The sequence below is a fragment of the Oryzias melastigma genome, linkage group LG8 (genome assembly GCF_002922805.2).
Source record: "Oryzias melastigma strain HK-1 linkage group LG8, ASM292280v2, whole genome shotgun sequence".
Taxonomy (NCBI): Eukaryota; Metazoa; Chordata; class Actinopteri; order Beloniformes; family Adrianichthyidae; genus Oryzias; species Oryzias melastigma.
The window spans coordinates 121,154-139,580 of NC_050519.1; the positions used below are offsets into that span (position 1 = coordinate 121,154).

General features: G+C 45.4%; 1 protein-coding gene across 1 annotated transcript; it reads left to right on the top strand.

The window, feature by feature from the left end:
* Nucleotides 1-998: 998 nt before the first annotated feature.
* On the top strand, nucleotides 999-17,536 carry gsg1l (gsg1-like). The gene is made up of 5 exons (XM_024271905.2): nucleotides 999-1,624; nucleotides 6,687-6,734; nucleotides 11,656-11,808; nucleotides 13,386-13,497; nucleotides 15,751-17,536. The coding sequence occupies exons 1-5, from the start codon at nucleotides 1,336-1,338 to the stop codon at nucleotides 16,085-16,087; spliced, it is 939 nt and encodes a 312-aa protein (XP_024127673.1). The 5' UTR covers nucleotides 999-1,335; the 3' UTR covers nucleotides 16,088-17,536.
* The last annotated feature ends 891 nt before the right edge of the window (nucleotides 17,537-18,427 follow it).

An 18,427-nucleotide genomic window follows, 5' to 3' on the forward strand; every position in this document is an offset into this window, starting at 1 on the left:
AAAAAGTATATTTTTATGGAGAGTAAAATATTGAGAGTTATTTAACTCTTTAACTCCAGAGCTCCAGTGTTCATGTTCTGTGATTTACTGTAACTTTTCAACTGTTAACATTAGATTTTGAAGGAGAAAAGCGGCGTGTTGAAAAGTTACTATATGTCAAAGATTTTGTGCTTTAACACCTCAGGTGTTAAAGGGTTATAATTATACTAAAAAGTTCCGGTTTTAAAGTTTTAAAATTGTAGTTTTAGTGTTCAATAAATGTTTATCCTGTTCGACCTCAGGTGTGTTTTGGGTTTTGGCTCCTTGTGCGATGGAGTTTGACCCCCCCGATTACTATTATTATAACTGGTTTTACTTTTATGCCGTTTGGAGTCTGAAGAATTCCCTTCGTGCACACAAAGCTTCTCATGCTCCACTCTGGGAACGCTCCATGCTCAGTGAACAGAAGGTGAAGTTACCAGTGACCCACTCAGAAACACCTCCAGTTAAAACCATACCAGCATATTTGTGCAAACCTCAGACTCACTCGTCTCCTAAACGTCCTGATATCAGAGGTGTTCTTCTGAAGGAGACTCCGAGCGGTTCTGGATATCAGAGGTGTTCTTCTGAAGGAGACTCCGAAGGTCCTGGATATAAGAGGTGTTCTTCTGAAGGAGACTCCGAAGGTCCTGGATATCAGAGGTGTTCTTCTGAAGGAGACTCCGAGCGGTTCTGGCACACTGAGTGTCGTCTGTCTTTGGGTTCTCCTCTGGAGAGATTCCACTTTGTCTCATTATTAACAATGTTTGTATTTTCAGGGTTTTCTCTAACAAGCAGAAATCTGGTTTTTGGAGTAAATGCGTCACGTGATTAGAGTCAGTTATAGTCTCCAAAGAATGAAAATAAACCACAAAAATGGATTTTGAACAATAAGAACTCTGAGAACTTTAAATCTATTTTTTTGTTATTGTTGACCTTTAAATGAGAATATTTTTGGACAAACTGATGAGGAGTTTGTTGGCTGATGTCTGGGAGATTCTCGTTTTTCTGGACCAGATAAAAGAGGAGGATGGAGGATGGAGGATGACAAGTGATGACGCACGAGGGAGAGAGAGCGCGCGGGAGAAGGGGACTCCTGGTCCCCCTCCTGCCGGACTCAGTCCGCCTCTGAGGGTGTCGGGTCTGAAATGACGCAGGTGTAGAGTCGGATCCTCTCTGCCCACCCCCCTATCAGGGAGCAGCGGCACGGAGGCGCGCGTGACTCCGCCGTGCGTCCTCTCCGCGCCATGCGCCCCCTCTCCCCCCAGCGGCCCCCGCTCGGATGAACGGACGGACTTCGGCGGCGTCCGGGACACCATGAAGACCACGCGCAAATGCCGCGCGCTGCTGTCGGTGGCCCTCAACCTGCTCGCGCTCCTCTTCTCCACCACCGCCTTCATCACCACCTACTGGTGCGAGGGCACCCAGCGCGTGCCCAAGCCCACCTGCAGCAAGCAGCGGCGCCTCAACTGCATCGACTACGGCGTCAACGAGACGGATCCCAGCAAGGTGCACTACAGCTGGGAGACCGGCGACGACCGCTTCCTGTTCCGCCGCTTCCACACCGGCATCTGGTACTCCTGCGAGGAGAACATCAACGAGGCAGGTGCGTGCGCGCGCGCGGCCGCGACTCACCACCGCAGCCCGGACCGAGATCAGGGCGCGCGCAATAAGTTGGTCCAAATTACCAAGAGTCCCGCCTCTCCCGCGCGCGTTTCCGAGGCTCTCTGAGGTTCGGAAGAGTTCGGCGTCAGTGAGCGGCAGAACTTTCTGTGGATCAGAACAGCGGGACGCTTTTACGCGCGCAGAAAGGTCTGTGCGTAAAAGCGCGTGGAAGGCGGACTCTGGAAAAATGTAGAAAAGTCTTTACGCGCTTTTATCTAAAAGAGGAGAAAAGCGGAGCGGAGGTCCAGAGGAGCAGAACCGAACCTTTGGTTTACAGAATCTGAAGAAAGAAGTCAGCGAAGCTCAGCAGGAAAACGCGATTTTTCTGTAAATAAATGATTCAGTTTAGCTTGTTATGATCTATGAACATAAACGAACCTTTAAATGTTTGTCTTTTATCTTTGATTCGTGATTATATTTTATAATTCAGCTGTAAACCAACAGTAGAGGCAGACACACGTCTACGGTTAGTGCTGCCACCTACTGGACGAGCGCAGAACTGACGTTTATGAGGTAAAAACAAACTTTACTTCATGAACATCTGGTCTGTTTCAAACCCGCGGAAGTTTTCTTTGTGTTTTTTGTATCTTATTTTCCACATAAATCCTGAGATTTCAAACTTTCACTGATTCCACATCGTCTCTGCAGACGTGTCCTGTGGTTGGAGGATTCTTTGAGTCGAACTCCTGAAGTGAATCTTCATGAAGGTCTTAAACTTTGGCTCTTTCAGTGTGAACGATGAACCGAACCGGAATGTTCTGGACGACTGCGGGACGGGTAGTTTGTCTGAGAACCAGCCTCAGATTTAAAGCTAAACGAGGTTCCTGCAGAACCTAAATCAGAACCTCTGATCTGCTCAGAAGTTCTGATGAATGCAGAGCAGAGAAGAGGCTGGTTGATGTGAGGACTGGAGTTCTCTGAAGCGTGAGGAGCATCAGGTCGGGTTGGATCAGAACTTTACTGACATTTTTAAACAAAAACCGATGAAGTTTGTCAAACGAAATCATAAAAACTCTTTTGAGCTTCACTCTGAAAACAAGAAAGTTCAGCTTTTTGTTTGTTAAATTTCTCAAAGAAACATTTTATTTCAGAAAATGTTTGAACTTTTGTGGTTGATTCTGTTTTTTAGATCTGATTAGAGAAATCATTTATGATAAACTGTTAGCATAGATGATTAGATTAGTATAAGCGACCAGGAACTGTTGTTTAACTTTAAACCTTAAATGGGACTAAAAACAACAAACAAACAAACAAACGCTGATCTGAATAAATCAGAAGAACAGAACTCTGTATTTGTGGACGATCTGCACCGAAGTCCAGTTTGAGTCCAGATTCCAGTTTGAGTCCAGATTCCAGTTTGAGTCCAGATTCCACTCCTGCTCGTTTGTCTGCTGGGATCACTTTGTTCTGCTTCTGAACAGCATTAAGTGAACCGTGCTGAGCTCTGCTTGCAGAGATGGATCAGATCTGGGTTCTGAGGATTGGATCAGAACCAGATTATCATCGACATACATGTTGAGTTTCCAGAAATATTTAAAGTTTTTTTTATGTAAATCAGGGAATCAGAATTTTCTGTTTGATTTGGTGAAGATTTGTGCAGCTTCCCTTTTTTAATCCTCTCATAGTTTTGACATTTTGGATCCGTCCTCCAGATTCTGCAGCTTCTGAACCCCCCCCATGTCCGTCCTTAAACGACCTCCGGGTCCATCAGAGGTCAAAGACGAAGACTGCGAGTCGCTTCATTACATCACGCCGTTTGGCAGCGACTCTGGCGGCGTCGTAATGAGGAGAGGATTTGTTAATCCGAGACATGGATTAAGTTCATTTTAATGATCAGCTGGTTGTTCTGTAAACTAGTAAACTGTGGTTAACCTTCTTGAACTGCCGTCTGTTGGTCCGTTTCTGTCTTCAGAACTTTAGAAAAAACCTGGAAGAATTTCTCCTTAAAACGAGGCAGAGAAACAACAAAATAAAAGGATCAGAACTCCGACTTCCTGCTGCACACGCCCTTCAAAATAAGAGCTGGAAGATCCATCAGGAGCGTCTTTAGCCGTGTGACCCAAACCCGGTTCATCAGGTCAGCGCCGTTCTGAACCCACAAACCTCCACTGACAGGTGAAGGTCAGAGATGGAAACTGTGGACGATATCGGATCAATATTTGTATTGATCAGTTTTATAATATCTAATCAGATTCCTGATTTACATCTAAAGGTTCTGATCAATGTTCTTCTGGTTCTGGTTCTGGTTCTGCTCACTCTGTGCAGCTTTTGATGCCGCAGGTCATAAAATCAACACGCAGACCTGAACACAGCGCTGAAATCAACACGCGGACTTGAACACAGCGCTGAAATCAACACGCGGACTTGAACACAGCGCTGAAATCCACACGCAGACCTGAACACAGCGCTGACATCAACACGCAGACTTGAACACAGCACTGAAATCAACACGCAGACTTGAACACACCACTGAAATCAACACGCAGACCTGAACACAGCACTGAAATCAACACGCAGACTTGAACACAGCACTGAAATCAACACGCAGACCTGAACACAGCACTGAAATCAACACGCGGACTTGAACACAGCACTGAAATCAACACGCGGACTTGAACACAGCACTGAAATCAACACGCAGACTTGAACACACCACTGAAATCAACACGCGGACTTTGTCGTGGAAGTGTTCCATTTTGAAGTTGTTTTTTTCCCCACTTTCTAAAGATTTCTTCTTGATCTCATGGTTTTCCTTCCTTGAAAGGTGCTCCTGCTTTAATGCTGTTCATGTCGTTCGCCTCCATGTTCATAAAAACAGAACATGAAACACCAGCGACTGACTTGGAGGTTGAATCTTGTTGAGGATTTCTGCCGAGAAGGGCAGAAAAATGACATAAATGATGTTTCCATATTTCTGCTCTGATCTGCAGAAGTGGGTCAGATGTTTCCACAAAAACATTCATGCTCATCAGAGCAGCAATTAACCTCCAAACGACATCGATCCTTGATTAAACAGACTGCCGAGCTGCAGGGATTCCTGTGAAGAAGCATCAGGCGAGTCTTTGAGACGAGGAAGAGGGAAACCGCTCAAACTGGGAGGCTGATTGTTTCTGTTTTTGAGTTTCTGTTTTCCAGCGTCGAGCTTGAATGTCAGAGATGTCAGAGGATGGAGACGTCGGCTCACAGACGCTTTAGTTACATTTGAATTCATGTCCTAATGAGAGTTGCTCACCTGTATGATGAACTTTTATTTTTATAAAATATGTAAAGGTTTGTGTCTTCTGCTTGAACACGGACGTTTTGTGGATGTTCTCTGCATCCCTCAGACAAAGCTTCATTAGCAGCGTGAGCTGCTGGTCGGGTTCAGCCGCTCCGCCGGCGTGAGGGCGGCTGCCGCGGCGCGCTGAGTGATGGCTCATGTTTCAGCTGCTGATCTGTGACCTGCAGCTCCCACCAGAAACATAATGAAGCCCAGAGGAGGCGGTTCTGCTGCACAGCAGGAAATTGCCAGTTTCTGTTCTGTGCATCTGATTAGGCCGACGGTTTGGATGGCGTGAAGCGTCTGCCGGCTGGAGGCTCTCATGCAGTTCTGAGGCTCTTCAAACACAGAGCTGACGGGCTTTTGAGGAGCTGCTGCCCTCAGGAGAGTCCAGGATTGTTCAGGTGATGAGGAAGCAGCAGAGTGGGGGCTCGTCCGGGATCATGTTGGCTGGGATCAGCTTTATTTTGGGTGATACCTGAACCAAGTCGCTGCTGTGTTCTCGTGTCTTGTGTTTGCGCAGGGCTGTCAACGTTAGCGTGTTAGCGTGTTAGCGCGTTAGCGTGTTAGCGCTCACAGTTCATTTAAAATGAGCGCAGATTAAATCCACCGTCTTCCACTTCACGTCGGACCGTTCAAGCTTCCACCAAGATCGGATTTCTGGAAATGCCAACTTCAGACACTAACCCGGTTATAACCTTCCAAAATAAATAAATATACAATCAATTTTCAGTACTTTATTCTATTTGTTTTTTGGTTTAACTCACTTTATTCTTTGAACAAAAAGTGGACCATTTGATTGGGGGTGTGGCCTGTTGTCATGGTAACACGTGTCGACCTGAAAGAAATATCAATCCTGGTCATTACGACATGTTCAATGAAGCATCAGCTCAGAGAGAAAAAGGAAAACGTGAACTCTTGTAATTGTTGTTGTTTATTTTCCAGAAGATGAAGCAAAAGTTTGTTTAAAGAAACCAATGCAGTGAAATAGAACATTTGAGATATCTTCTTTTTTAGATGTGCATCTTCACCCAGCAGCCAATCAGATTAGAGTTTGGTCTTTGTATGAGTTTGTCAGCATCTAAAGTAAAACTGCAGACAAAAGTCTTTACAGTTCTGCTCATCTTACTGTTGTGTTTGTGTAACCAAATGACACTTTTTGGAAATCTAAGTTAAAAGTTTGAAAATGAAAACATTTAAGACAAAATCAAATAAAGGAAAATGTTCTACCTGGGCTTTTGTTTTTGGTTCAAAAGCCTCAGATTGTTGTATAAAGTTTACAGACTAAAACATTTTGGTTTATCATGATTCATTTTCTGATGGATCGACAGCACTCGTTTGTGTGCCAATCCGCATCAATCTTTGGTTTGGAGTATTATAGCTCCTCCCACATTAGACGCGTGAACGTGATCTGGTGCAGACAGTAGATCACATCAGTTTAACTGATATAACTAAACCGAATCTCAAGGATCTCCTGGTGAGGAGTTGTTTGTCATCCAATCAGGTTTATTACAAAGAGTTACTCTACTCCCTTCATCAGAAGCACCACACCATAATAGTACCTCCCCCGTGTTTGCTGATGAGCATCCTAACTATTGTTTCTGCTCAGAATCAAAGTGAACTTTGTTTGTCTTCCATCAAAATGTGACCTTTGATTCTCTTTTCCTCCATTTTCATTTGTTTTTCCTCTTTCCTCGCTCTCTCCTTCTCCCCCTCACCTTTTAAACCCCCCCCCCCCTCTCAGGTGAGAAGTGTCGGAGCTTCATCGATCTGGCCCCCGCCTCAGAGAGAGGTGAGTAATGACGGTCATTAGGCGGCGCCGCCGCTCCCCACCTGTTCCCAGCGCCGTCCGTGGATGAAGCACGAACACATCTCAGGGTCTGTCAGGACCTCTGGATGGGTGGGCCTGCAGGGAGGGAAATGAGCTTTTCTGATTGACTTCACATAAAGTTGGATTTTTTAACGCCTGAGAGCGGAGGTTCACTCCGGGGCCACGTCTTCAGCCGCTGCCACGGCGTGCGCGTGAGGAATTGAGGAGAGAGTTTATGATGAGGAGAGGAGTGAAGCGTGAAAGCTCAAAGAAAGCCAGTCACATGACCGGCGAGCTCGCCGTTCGTCAGCGTGCAGCTCTGGGATGGAGGGTGACTCCATGAATGGGGAGGTGATGATGGACTCAGACGACTGCAGTCGAACCTCCATGGAGACGAATCAAACCATCTACAAGAACGGGTAAAAATGGAGGAAAACCAGCAGATGTGGAACGCTGCACGCCTGCAGAGACATCAGCTGATCCGTGTGGAGACCGCCACGTTAGAGCAGATCAGCGCTCCTCTGAACGAGAATGAGGAACGTTTGTTTCTATGACCATCAAAGGATGGCAGGTCACATGACCCACTGATCTGGAATCCGCTGATTTGATGACGGTTTTCATGAAGTCACCAAACGACGATTCTCTCCGTGGTCAATTACTCACTGATCATGTCGTTGTGTCGATTCGTCGACGATTGATGTTCACATGAAGTGATGAGCATTTGTTCCCTAAGCTGAGAGTTCTGGTTGTCGGTCCGTGGAGGTTTGTGTCACGTGTGGTACTGTGGTGCGATCACAGAAATGGAAATGTTACATTTTAGTTCATGAATTTCAATTTCACCTAAAGGTACAAGAGGAGCTGGAGGCAGAAAAGATGACGGCTGAAGATCAGCACATTTCAGAGTTGTAGCCACTTTTAGGAAAACTGTTGGTGTTCAGATTGAGCTTAAATTGTGTCACATGATGGTAAACGCTTCACTAAAGGATAATGATAAAGTGTTCCGATTTGTTAAACTTTGACATTGGAGCTTTAGCTCCAGACCAGTAATGTGTTACATAACAGTGAAACTCTGCTCAGTGTTGCTTTTGTCTGCAGATCAGCTCATTCACATGAACTGTGGGAGGAGTTACAGCACGTCAACCTCAGGTGCTGAAGGTTCAACGGTTAAAATAAGAAAAATAAAAACGTATCTGTTAGTGTCGCTGACTGTATTAGTCTCTTTTGACCAAAAACAAGAGTATTTTTTCACCAGAAAGTGTGGTTCTGGTGTTTGATGTTCCGGTCTTGGACTTCTTTCCTAATGATTTTCAGCCGCCATCTTTTCTGCCAGCAGCTCCTCGGATAAGCTAAATGCTAACATAAAAACCTCATAATTGCTCTGAAGCTACAGGGTTCCTGATCCCTGCACTGAATCGTTGTCTATATTTATATATTCACGTGGTCGTGTAGTTTGTTTTGCCTTCGTGAAACATAAGCTGGAATCTGTCTTCTTCTTCTGTGGTTGAGGAAGAGCTTCATCGCCTCCACAACTTCCTGTTGGGTTTTGTGATCCAAATGACTTTGTGCTGCTGGTTATAATAATCATTTAAAATGACAAAACAAACAAACAAAAAAACACTAAATGAAACATAAACAAACCAAATTAGCGTAGATGATTTTTAAATAATCGATCAGTCAACGACGTCGACGAATCGTTGACACCAAACTTTAAGAAAGTTGTTTATAATAATTGTAGAAACGGTCAGTCAAACTCAAACTTTATACTTTCGTCAGAAACAAACTAAAAAGAAGTTAAAAAAACATCTGTGTTGACTTCTGTGCTGAAGTTGGACCAGATTGTTCTACGCCCCCTGGTGGTCCAGCAGTGAACTGACGCACTTTCCTGAAGAGATTCACTCTGGAAGTTCGTCTTGGACTAAAACCCTGAAAGTTTTACTGATAACATTTTAAATTTGAGAATAAAACATCATAGATTGAGGCAGGTGATCCGCTGTGGCGCCCCCTAGAGGTCGCCACTGAAAGACAAACAAGAAGAAAGTTGTAATGCTAAGAACTTCACTTAAGAAAAATATGAAAGTTGCTTTTTTATTTAAATTATTTACTGTTTTTAGAACGTTTTTTGCTTTAGTCTCATCATGAATCATCCTGATGCGTCTCTGTCCGTCGGAGCTCATTTTCCTCAGAGATTCAGGGAGTCATTTGGTGGAGCAGCAGCTCCATCCCTCAGAAATCTGCAGGAATTCCTTTCAGTTTATTTCCCTAAAAGAGAGAAACCGTTTGTGTGAAAACTCTTAAAGATTCCTTCAGTTCTCAGAAATGATGCAGAAAATGTTTCCCAGCATCCTGAGAGAAAACCGCTAATTGATCTGATACAAGCAGCGTTTTTTTTCTTTTTTGGTGCGCTGTCACTTTTGATTTATGGAAGTTATTGGAGCCTGCAGCTCAGAGAGGACGAGGACGACACCTCACCTTCTCATCCAGGCTTCAGGAGAGGCTTCAGGCTTTCACCAACAACGTTAAATACAGCATTTTCAATCCGATACAGAAATCTGCGTCCAGACGAGGAAGACGAGGTTCATTTCTGCTGTCGATGAAGGACGTTCTCTGGTGGCTTCGGCTGCCCTCTGGAGGAAGAGGAGGCCGGCTCAGGGGCGGAGCAGATGATGGATGGAGGAGGGCGACCCGGCCTCACACATAAGGATGTAATGTGTCAGCGCGTCGTCCCGATTATTTACTAAAACTGCTGCTCCAGAGGGAAATCCGAGCCCGACTGGATCAAAATCCAAACGAAAACTTTAAATACGGAGGATTCTGAATCTACCGCGACCCCAAAAGGGAAGAAGCGGCTAGGAAGATGAATGAATGATTCTGAATCTTTGAAAATCTTTCATCAGAGCTAAGAGTTTTTAACTAAGCAGAGCTGAAGTTCCTCGTCTCGTTTCAGCTTCCAAACCTTTTAAACCTGCAGCTAACGGATGAGACCGACGTGGAAACGTTTGCTCTGGATTTCAGCAGAAGCTCCTCAGAGTCACTGTGGAGCATGGCGGCGGCGGTGTGATGATATGGGCTTGTTGTGCACCCACAGGTGTCATCTCCTCAGAGCTGGTGGATCACAGAGAGGATCTGTGTGTTTTTTATTGTGTGTGGAATAGATCGCGATTCTTATCGTAAGACGAGTATTGTGATGTTTAAAACCACGATTTAGAGATTTTAACATTTAGTGAAGCTTTATAAATCCGTGACACAAAGATTTTCTCCCTGAAAATCTTCCTGGGATGTTTTGTCTGAATCTCCGTTAAAGCGGAGCAGCCAACAGCTCGGAGCTGGAGGGAAGAAAGCGGCGCCGTCCTGCGAGCGGGAAGACGGATGTTAATGACAGCTGCTGATGAAGGAACGTTCAGTCATTATGAGGAAGATCTCAGACCAACGCTCCACAATGTGCCTGAAGCGTCTCTGATGCTCTCTAAAGCTCAAATGTTGCCATTACCCTCACTTTGAGTATTCATCAAACGGAGTCATAAAATCAGCAGCTCGGAGCTCCTGCAGCTTGAAGACTCGGCCTGTGGCTCCTCCCGCTCCTCGTCTGCAGGAGGCCGGCGAGCTCGGACGTGAGCGTTACCAGAGGGCAGCGAGCGCAGCGTGGTGATGCGTGCTCGTTTCCACGCCATCAGAGGCTGTGCAGAACGGAGACATCAAACACCCCCCCTCCTGATCAGAGGCAGTCCTCTCACGTCCTGCGGCAGAGCAGCGCCGCCGTCCTCTGAGGATCCATCAGACTTTCATCTGAGCTCTGAGTTCTCCAGATGCTGATGAAACATCTGCCATCAGTCTGAGCGGAAACCTCAGGTCGATGTAGGTTTGTCTGGATGTCGGGAACACAGAAAGAGACGAAACCAAAGACAGGAGTTATAAACAAAAAGGACTAAAATGGACGTGGAAACAAACACAAAGATGTTTGATGCTGAGAGCAACGAATCTAGGAAATCTATTAACCCTTTAACACCTGAGGCGTAAACACTAAATATTTAACATACTGTAACTTTTTAACCACTAATGATCAATGTAATTCCAGTAGATTGTGACGGAGAAAAGCGCTTTTCTCCTTCACAATCTACTGGAATTACATTGCTTAACGTGTGAAATGTTAAAGCAAATCAAAGAACATAAACTCTGGAGCTCCGGTGTTAAAGGGTTAATAGAAGGCTAGCTCTGAAGCTACGATCTCACCGCCATCGCAAACTTGGGTTTAGGCGACTATTTCCAATGAAACGTTTGAGGAAATGTGTTCAAACTCATGTTCGTCCATCACTACGCACATTTTTAAGACTCTACTTCCATTGAACGTGTTGAAATCTGAATTATTTGCGCTAAAATTCCCTTTTCTCCTCCAGAATCCGCTGGATTGTGTTGATTGTGTAGTTCGAAGAACGTGTTGTTTTGCTGTACCCACAGAGATGAACTTAGGCAAACAACTAAACAAACGGATGAGGAGCAGCTGTGAGCTCCTCCAGCAGGAAGTGGGCGGGAGCAGAGAGGAGGAGCCACAGCAGACCTGCACAAAACAGGAGAGAGAAAAAAGAAGACGTCATCTTCTCCTGGTCTGAATGAGATTCCTGGATCTATGAGCTGAGAAGATCTGGTGAAGGAGGAACAAAGACGCAGACGTTTCTGTCACATCAGGGATTCCTCAGGGAACTGTTCTGGAGCTCAGAGTTTTGCTGATGTTTTGTCCAACTTTTCTAGAGGTGAAGGTGGAGAATGATCCCCAAATTCCTCAGAAACTTATCCCAGAGAAAAGAGTTTCCTCAAATGTCTTCTGCTGAGAACGTTTTCATGTGAAGCAGAAGCTGCAGCTTCTCTGTGACGTTCTGAATCCTCAGGAGGTCATGCTCGCTGTCTGCAGGTGTGCTGTGGCTGTCGGTGGTGTCGGAGGTCCTCTACATCCTCCTGCTGGTGGTGGGCTTCAGCCTCATGTGCGTCGAGCTCTTCCACTCCAGCAACGTCATCGACGGCCTCAAACTCAACGCCTTTGCCGCCGTCTTCACCGTGCTGTCCGGTGAGGCTCTTCCTGAAACGACTCGATGTTTGAGGAGCGATTCAGATCTGAAGATCTTTAAGAACCAAGTGTTTTTCCTCCTGACTCTGTCCTGCTGCTCGAATTCTGGGTTCAGACGTGATGCAGGTGCAGCAGGAACGAGAATTCTGGGCCTTTTGAGCTTTAACTGCTTCACAGTTTTCTATAATAATTATTTATATTCAAAACAGTTTTTACTTGACCTCCATCTTTTTCTCATGACCCCAGTTTCTTTTTTAAAGATATTTTTTCATTATATTATACAATAAGAAACCTAAAACTGTCAAAAACTCAAACCCAAAGTGAAGATTTAGTTATTTTTTTACTGCAAAAATCCAAAATTTGTTGTTGAATATTTTTTTTTGCAGACAAAACTAAAATGAGTTCATCCAACCACGTATATAGGATTAAATTTATTTGTCATAACTCGTGTTGTGTTTGTTTTAAATGAAAAATTCTGAACTAAATTGTACTTTTAAAATCATCATGTTCAAGTTTGAGTGAAACTACAGTTTGGTGTCATGGTGACTCTGCAGAGACTATAGAAAGGTCTCTCACCAGTCCAATCTGCATTAGATCAAGATGCCCCGCCCCCCCCCAGCAGGTGGCAGCTGTCAATCATCCATCAATGAGGAAAAGAAACGTTTGAGGACACACCTGACGAAAGGATTTTTTATAAATGTTCCTCTATGGTCGGTTTTAGAGTGTGGTGCTGGTTCCATTTATTTAGGTTTTACACATTGACTGTATTTAAGAACTGGACTGTGTGATCCCCTTCCCCCATTGTTCCAAACAGGAAGTGGTTCCAAGAAGCCAATATCCCATTGAGTTCTAGAGAGAAATAATGAGCTGTTATCAGTCCTTCTATTGGTCAGAATAACCAGTTTATTTTAAACATCTTCTTGATAATCTCTTTTTTCTGGAGTTCAAGTTATAAACTGACCAATCAGATGGCTCCATAAAAGTAGGAGGAGCCTGCCAGCCCCCAACATTCAAAACCTTTGATTGACAGATTTCATGTTTCTTTGTTTTTAAGTGGAAGGGGCGTGGCCTTCCAACAAGCTCACTTCTGATTGGTGAGACTGGTTGTCATAGAAACTCAGACCGACTCGGACCAATCACTGCTACCGACGACTTCTGGCTCCAACATGGTGGCGTCCATATTGAAGAACAACAGCATCACAGTCACTCGGTCCAGTTCTCATTGATAGTTGATGGTTTTACTACCACGGTTCTCTGAAATGATCCTGAAGCTGATGGATCCATCAGGTCATGTAGATGCCAGGAAGAACAGTTAGAAGAACATGAACTCACGCTGCAGCTACGGCTCCTCGTGGTTGATTACTTCCTCTGGCTCCAAGTGAAGGGACGTCTGCTGCATGGACTCAGCTGATCCTGACAGATGACTAATTATGATCATTATATGATTCATGAGCTGCAGCTCAGAGCTGAACCGATTTACCGCCGTTTGCTCCAGTAATTGTCCGGGGGGTTGGTATGAGGTGGGGGGGGGGTGCTGGTTGTGACCACGAGTCTGAACTGTTGTGTTTGTGCTGCAGGTCTTCTGGGGATGGTGGCTCACATGATGTACACTCAGGTGTTTCAGATCACCGTCAGTTTGGGGCCTGAAGACTGGAGGCCTCACAGCTGGGACTACGGCTGGTCGTTCTGGTCAGTGTCTCTCACACACGCGTGCACATACGCACACACATGCACCCCCACACTCTCACCCACACACACACACACATGCACCCCCACACTCTCACCCACACACACACACGCACACACATGCACCCCCACACACACACACATGCACACACAAACTCACTAAAACACAAAAACCCGTCATTTTCTAGGACAGTCTTTCTGCAGAGAAACAGGAACTCATTAGAATGTCATGTCAGAGTTGTGGGCGGGACTGTTGGTGAGCACATCCCCTTCCCATCATCCATCTGTTCTCACACTCTCCTGCTAGCTTACAGCCCCTCCCAGTCCCGAGCTAACATTAGCAGAGCAACAATATGGTTTCTATCCAGACGTCCAGTTCTGATTCCAGCTCAGAGAGGAAAACAAAGACGTTCATGGATCTATTTGTCTGCAGGTGAATGCATCGGAATGGGGCGGGGCAGGGTGACTTTGGCCCCGCCCAGCCTACTTTCTAGGTCACAAACAGGATCTGATTCACAACAATTTGAATGAAGAAATTCACAGGAATTCAAAAATGTCCATCACCAGAAGAATGCTACAAAAACATATTAAAAACACAACTTTCAGCTCAGTGGTCCTGTGGTAGAGTGTCCACCCCGACACTAGAAGGTTGTGAGTTCAAATCCAGGCTGAGTCAAACCAAAGACTCTAACAATGAAACCCACTCCCTCCGCTCAACACTCAGCAGTAAGGGGCTGGATCGGGGGGCTAAATCTAAATGGTTCCTGAGTGCGGCTGTGTCTGCAGCTCACCGCTCCCCCAGGGGAGGGGTCAGATGAAGAAGAACACATGTCACAAATCTAGCTGTAACAACTGATGGAACTTTTTGACTTTTCATTTTCATTAAACTGAGTCTTCAATAACAAACTTCTCAAGGATTTTGTTCATCCTCAAAATCGTGGTGTTTCTTCAAAGCAGCACAGCAGACGCATTTATAACTTCCCTGATGAAATCTGAGCAGGTCCGCTGGCTGCAGGTCTGCCCCCTGTGCTCGGGTTGGTTCGGCCCAGAGGAGAATCATCTTCAGAACGTTCTTACAGTATTTCAGATCAAGCTGTGGTGATCTGTGGCTGCGGCGGCGGTGGTATTTGTGGTGGTGGGGAGAGCAATTGTTGCAGGAAATTCAGAAAAATCTGTTTCTATTTGACAGATTTTTGGCATTTTCTCTGTGTTTTGCGACACAAACGTAGTTCAGAGTTTCATGTAGAGACAGTTTAAAGAATAACAAACTCCTCCACCATAAAACACACACTGAACACATTTCCAAACCTCTGCTGCAGCTCTGCAGAAGGATGGACACGCCTCGTCCAGTCACATGACCGTGAGCGGGCGGGTTCAGGTCTGCTGTGATTGACAGGTCTATAACTCAGGTAATTATCCAGAGAAGACCTTGGCGCTCGTCGGTGCAGCTGCTGTCTGAGCTGAGAGGAGGGAACGTCTGAGAAATCATCGTCCTGACGATAAAACAAAAACCATCAAGCCGAGACCGACGAGAACAAACTCCTTCAGTCTCCACACTAATAACTCAGCAGGACACTAGGAAGGCTTTTGGAATGAGTTTTTTGGACACATGAAACGTGAATTTGTCTTTAATAGTCTGTATCGTTTCAGATTGTGTCGGACATAAAAACGACCAGCAGCTTCTGATCAGAGCACAGCGGTTTTCTCAGCAGTCTCTCACATGAACACGTCTGCCTTTAAAACCTCCAGTCTGATCAGAGCAAATCATGTGACGAGTGAATCATTCTGATCTGACGTACTTTATAAAACGATGGAATTTATATGGAAACAGGTTTACCAGAACTTCCCAGATTCTTCATCAAACTCGGTGGGAAAAACGTCTGAATCTGGAGTTTGTTGTTCGACAAAAGCAGCAGATTTTCATCGTTCAGTTGCAGAAACCAGTGAATCCAAAAGTTAATTTGACCTGAATGAAGATCAAACGTAACACTATCTTGTTATCACAAAAAAACAGATGTAATCTTCTTAAGAAAACAAGAAAATATCTTGTTATAACGAGAAAACGATTTAAAAAAAAGTAGGGCTAGCTGTTTTTGGCTTCTGTAAAAACGGGTAAAAGTATTAGAAACCTAGACTCGATGCTGTGACGGTTGATCTGTGATGAGCTGACGTTCCCGTCCAGATGTCCTGGATCGGTGAACAGAAGACTTGGCGCTCTGATGGACAGACTCTCCGTCTTTGTCTCTCTCCGTCCAGCATGGCGTGGGGCTCCTTCACCTGCTGCATGGCGGCCTCCGTCACCACGCTCAACTCCTACACCAAGACGGTCATCGAGTTCCGGCACAAGCGGAAGCTGTTCGAGCAGGGCCTCCGCGAGGAGCAGAGCTACCTGGACCAGGAGGCCTACCACTACTTCCAGGACCGCTCCCTCCAGTCCATCTCCAGCAGCGTGGAGGTCTACCCGGGCCACGGCGCCGCCAGAGCCGGCCTCATCGTCGGTGGTCCCGGACCGGGCCGGGGAAAGATGAGGGCGGCGCCGGGGTCCGTGGACCTGGGGGAGAACACGGACTGTCTGGGGGAGGAGCAGTGCTGAGGGAGGAGGCGTGTCTAAACCAGATCTGGACTCTAGCTTTTCAACAATCTTTATTGATCACAAAACGATTGACGGACAGATGTACGGCGTGATATCAAATCTAACAGGAATTATTGATGAAGAGTTGAAATGAAACCACAGATTTACCTCTGATGTTAAAACAAAAGCCCCAGAATCTGGCTCCTCCCACTAAAACCTAAACTCTGCTCTGATTGGACAGCCCAGGGAGTCTGAACAGGCCCCGCCTACTGCCAACAAGACACATAATAGAAATGTATTCACCGCATTCACTACAAAAACAGACAATTCTGATTGAGAATGTAGAAAAAGTTTGAACCTCAAAATCCAACAAACTCCTGTTTCCTCATCTGAGGGTCCGACTGAACACCAGAACCGAAGGCTGAACAGTCTCATCCTCTAAAGTCCAAACCAGAAAGGCGCCGAGATGATGACGGTCAGTTTGTGGCGTTTTACCTGCAGACACAAACGGCTGTTCTGGATCCAAACGCTGGAGGATTGAGAGGCAGAAATCCAAATTATGACCAGAATCAGAACCACAACCAGAACAAGTTTAACTAAATCAATAGAAGCTGCAGTGTCTGAGGCTATGAGAGGGTTAGAGAAGCAGTTATGTGTCAATGTGGAAAAACAAAAGGAAGAGAAATATTTTCATAAAAAAAGGAAAACTGCCCACTAAAAAACAGACATTTGGTTTTTTAAGCATTTTCAGATTCTATTTCATTTATTTCCAGTGTTGAAACTGTGAAACTGAAACACAGATGGAAGAAGTGAAATCTCTGAAAACTCATCACAGATTTTAAAACTGATTATCGACTCTTTAAACATTTGAATCCTTTAAAACTAAATCATCTCTGCATAAACAGTCATTTAGTAGCTGTGGTTGAAACCAGGCGAGTCCTGAACGGTTTCATGGACATCAGGTTTCTGTGGTTCCGTCTCCGTGATCCTGCAGGGATCAGAGTTCGTCTGCTGACCTGAGCGGCGTAAAGATCAACTTCTCATTATCTGTGGAGGAGCTGATCCGACCTGCTGACCTCTGGACGGCTGCCTGTGACGTGACCGGAGTCCGATTCTGGTTCTGGAGGACGTTTGAGAGCTCATCTGCTCCAGATCACGGTCTGGAAGGACTCGGGTCTTTTAGCTGCATTTAAATGTTTTCCTCCTGAGAGAAAAGGGCGCTGGTGTCAGGCGTAAACAGACCTGAAATCCTCCATGAACACTTCCATCACCTGATGAATGTTAATTAGTGGAAACACTAATTAATGCAAAAACATGAAATAAGACAGAAACGATCCAGTTGCCGGGCAGAAAAGGGAAATCTGTGATGTCATCAGCTCAGAGCGCTGTCAAAGTCTGTCAAACGTGAACTATGCTGGTGAGTGAACCAGATTGTTGAGTGAAGCTCAGAAGAATCTGGAATACAATCAACAACCACTGAACATTTCAAAGAACTCCAGCCGGAGCTGAAGGTCTGAGACCGACTCTGTTCTGAAGGGTTCTGGGAAGCTTCTCGGGAAGAACCCTAAAAGACGACAGAGCCAGCAGCTGCGCTACACGGTCTCAAGGATACGTCAGACTGAAGACTTTCTGGGTTACATAATCCGCGGCGAAGATTAAAGCGTCCGGCTTCAGAAAATAAAGCTTTTAGATCAACAATAATCCAGACTTTCTGCCTTCCAGCTGTAAAACCAGGAGGTTTGTGACGGACCTGAAGTCTCCTGATGTAAACCATGAATGTATCTCATTATATATTTATCTATGTACATCACTTCCTGGTTCTCGTCTTTGCTGCGTTCAGCTTGAGCATTACATTTCACTCAAAGCATGTTGTTGAGACGTTCAGCCTTAAAACTTAAACTGTCATCAGTTGTTATGCTCCTGGGTCTGTGAAATTTGCTCTCAGCATTTGACTCCTCCCCTAAAGTAGCAGTGTTACACTCAAGAACCATTGGATGGTTTAACCCCCCAATCCAACCCCTTAATTCTGAGTGTCAAACGGGGAGGAACCGGGTCCATTTTTAGACTCTTTAGTATGAATCGGCCTGGGTTTGAACCTATGACCTCTGGTTGGACACTCTACCACAAGACCACTGGACTAGTTCAGCAGTTCTGGTGAAACTCTCTGTTACTGTGAGCCATCAGGAGAGGATATCCATGTCTCTGCTGGAGCTAAGAACCCACAAACATGTTTTTAAGTAGTTTGGTTTCAGTGAAGTGAAGGCGGTAAAAGAGAGAGGGACGTGGTTACGGGCAAGATGGCGCCCAACCACAACATTTAACTCATCATTAGCCGGAAGCGGAAATGCTGCGACTGTAACT

Excerpts from the sequence above, each read along its gene's own strand:
- gsg1l (XM_024271905.2), top strand. The coding sequence starts at position 1,336 with ATGAAGACCACGCGCAAATGCCGCGCGCTGCTGTCGGTGGCCCTCAAC. Across the intron at positions 6,735-11,655 it reads GGCCCCCGCCTCAGAGAGAG|GTGTGCTGTGGCTGTCGGTG; the intron begins GTGAGTAATGAC and ends CGCTGTCTGCAG. Across the intron at positions 13,498-15,750 it reads GACTACGGCTGGTCGTTCTG|CATGGCGTGGGGCTCCTTCA; the intron begins GTCAGTGTCTCT and ends CTCTCCGTCCAG.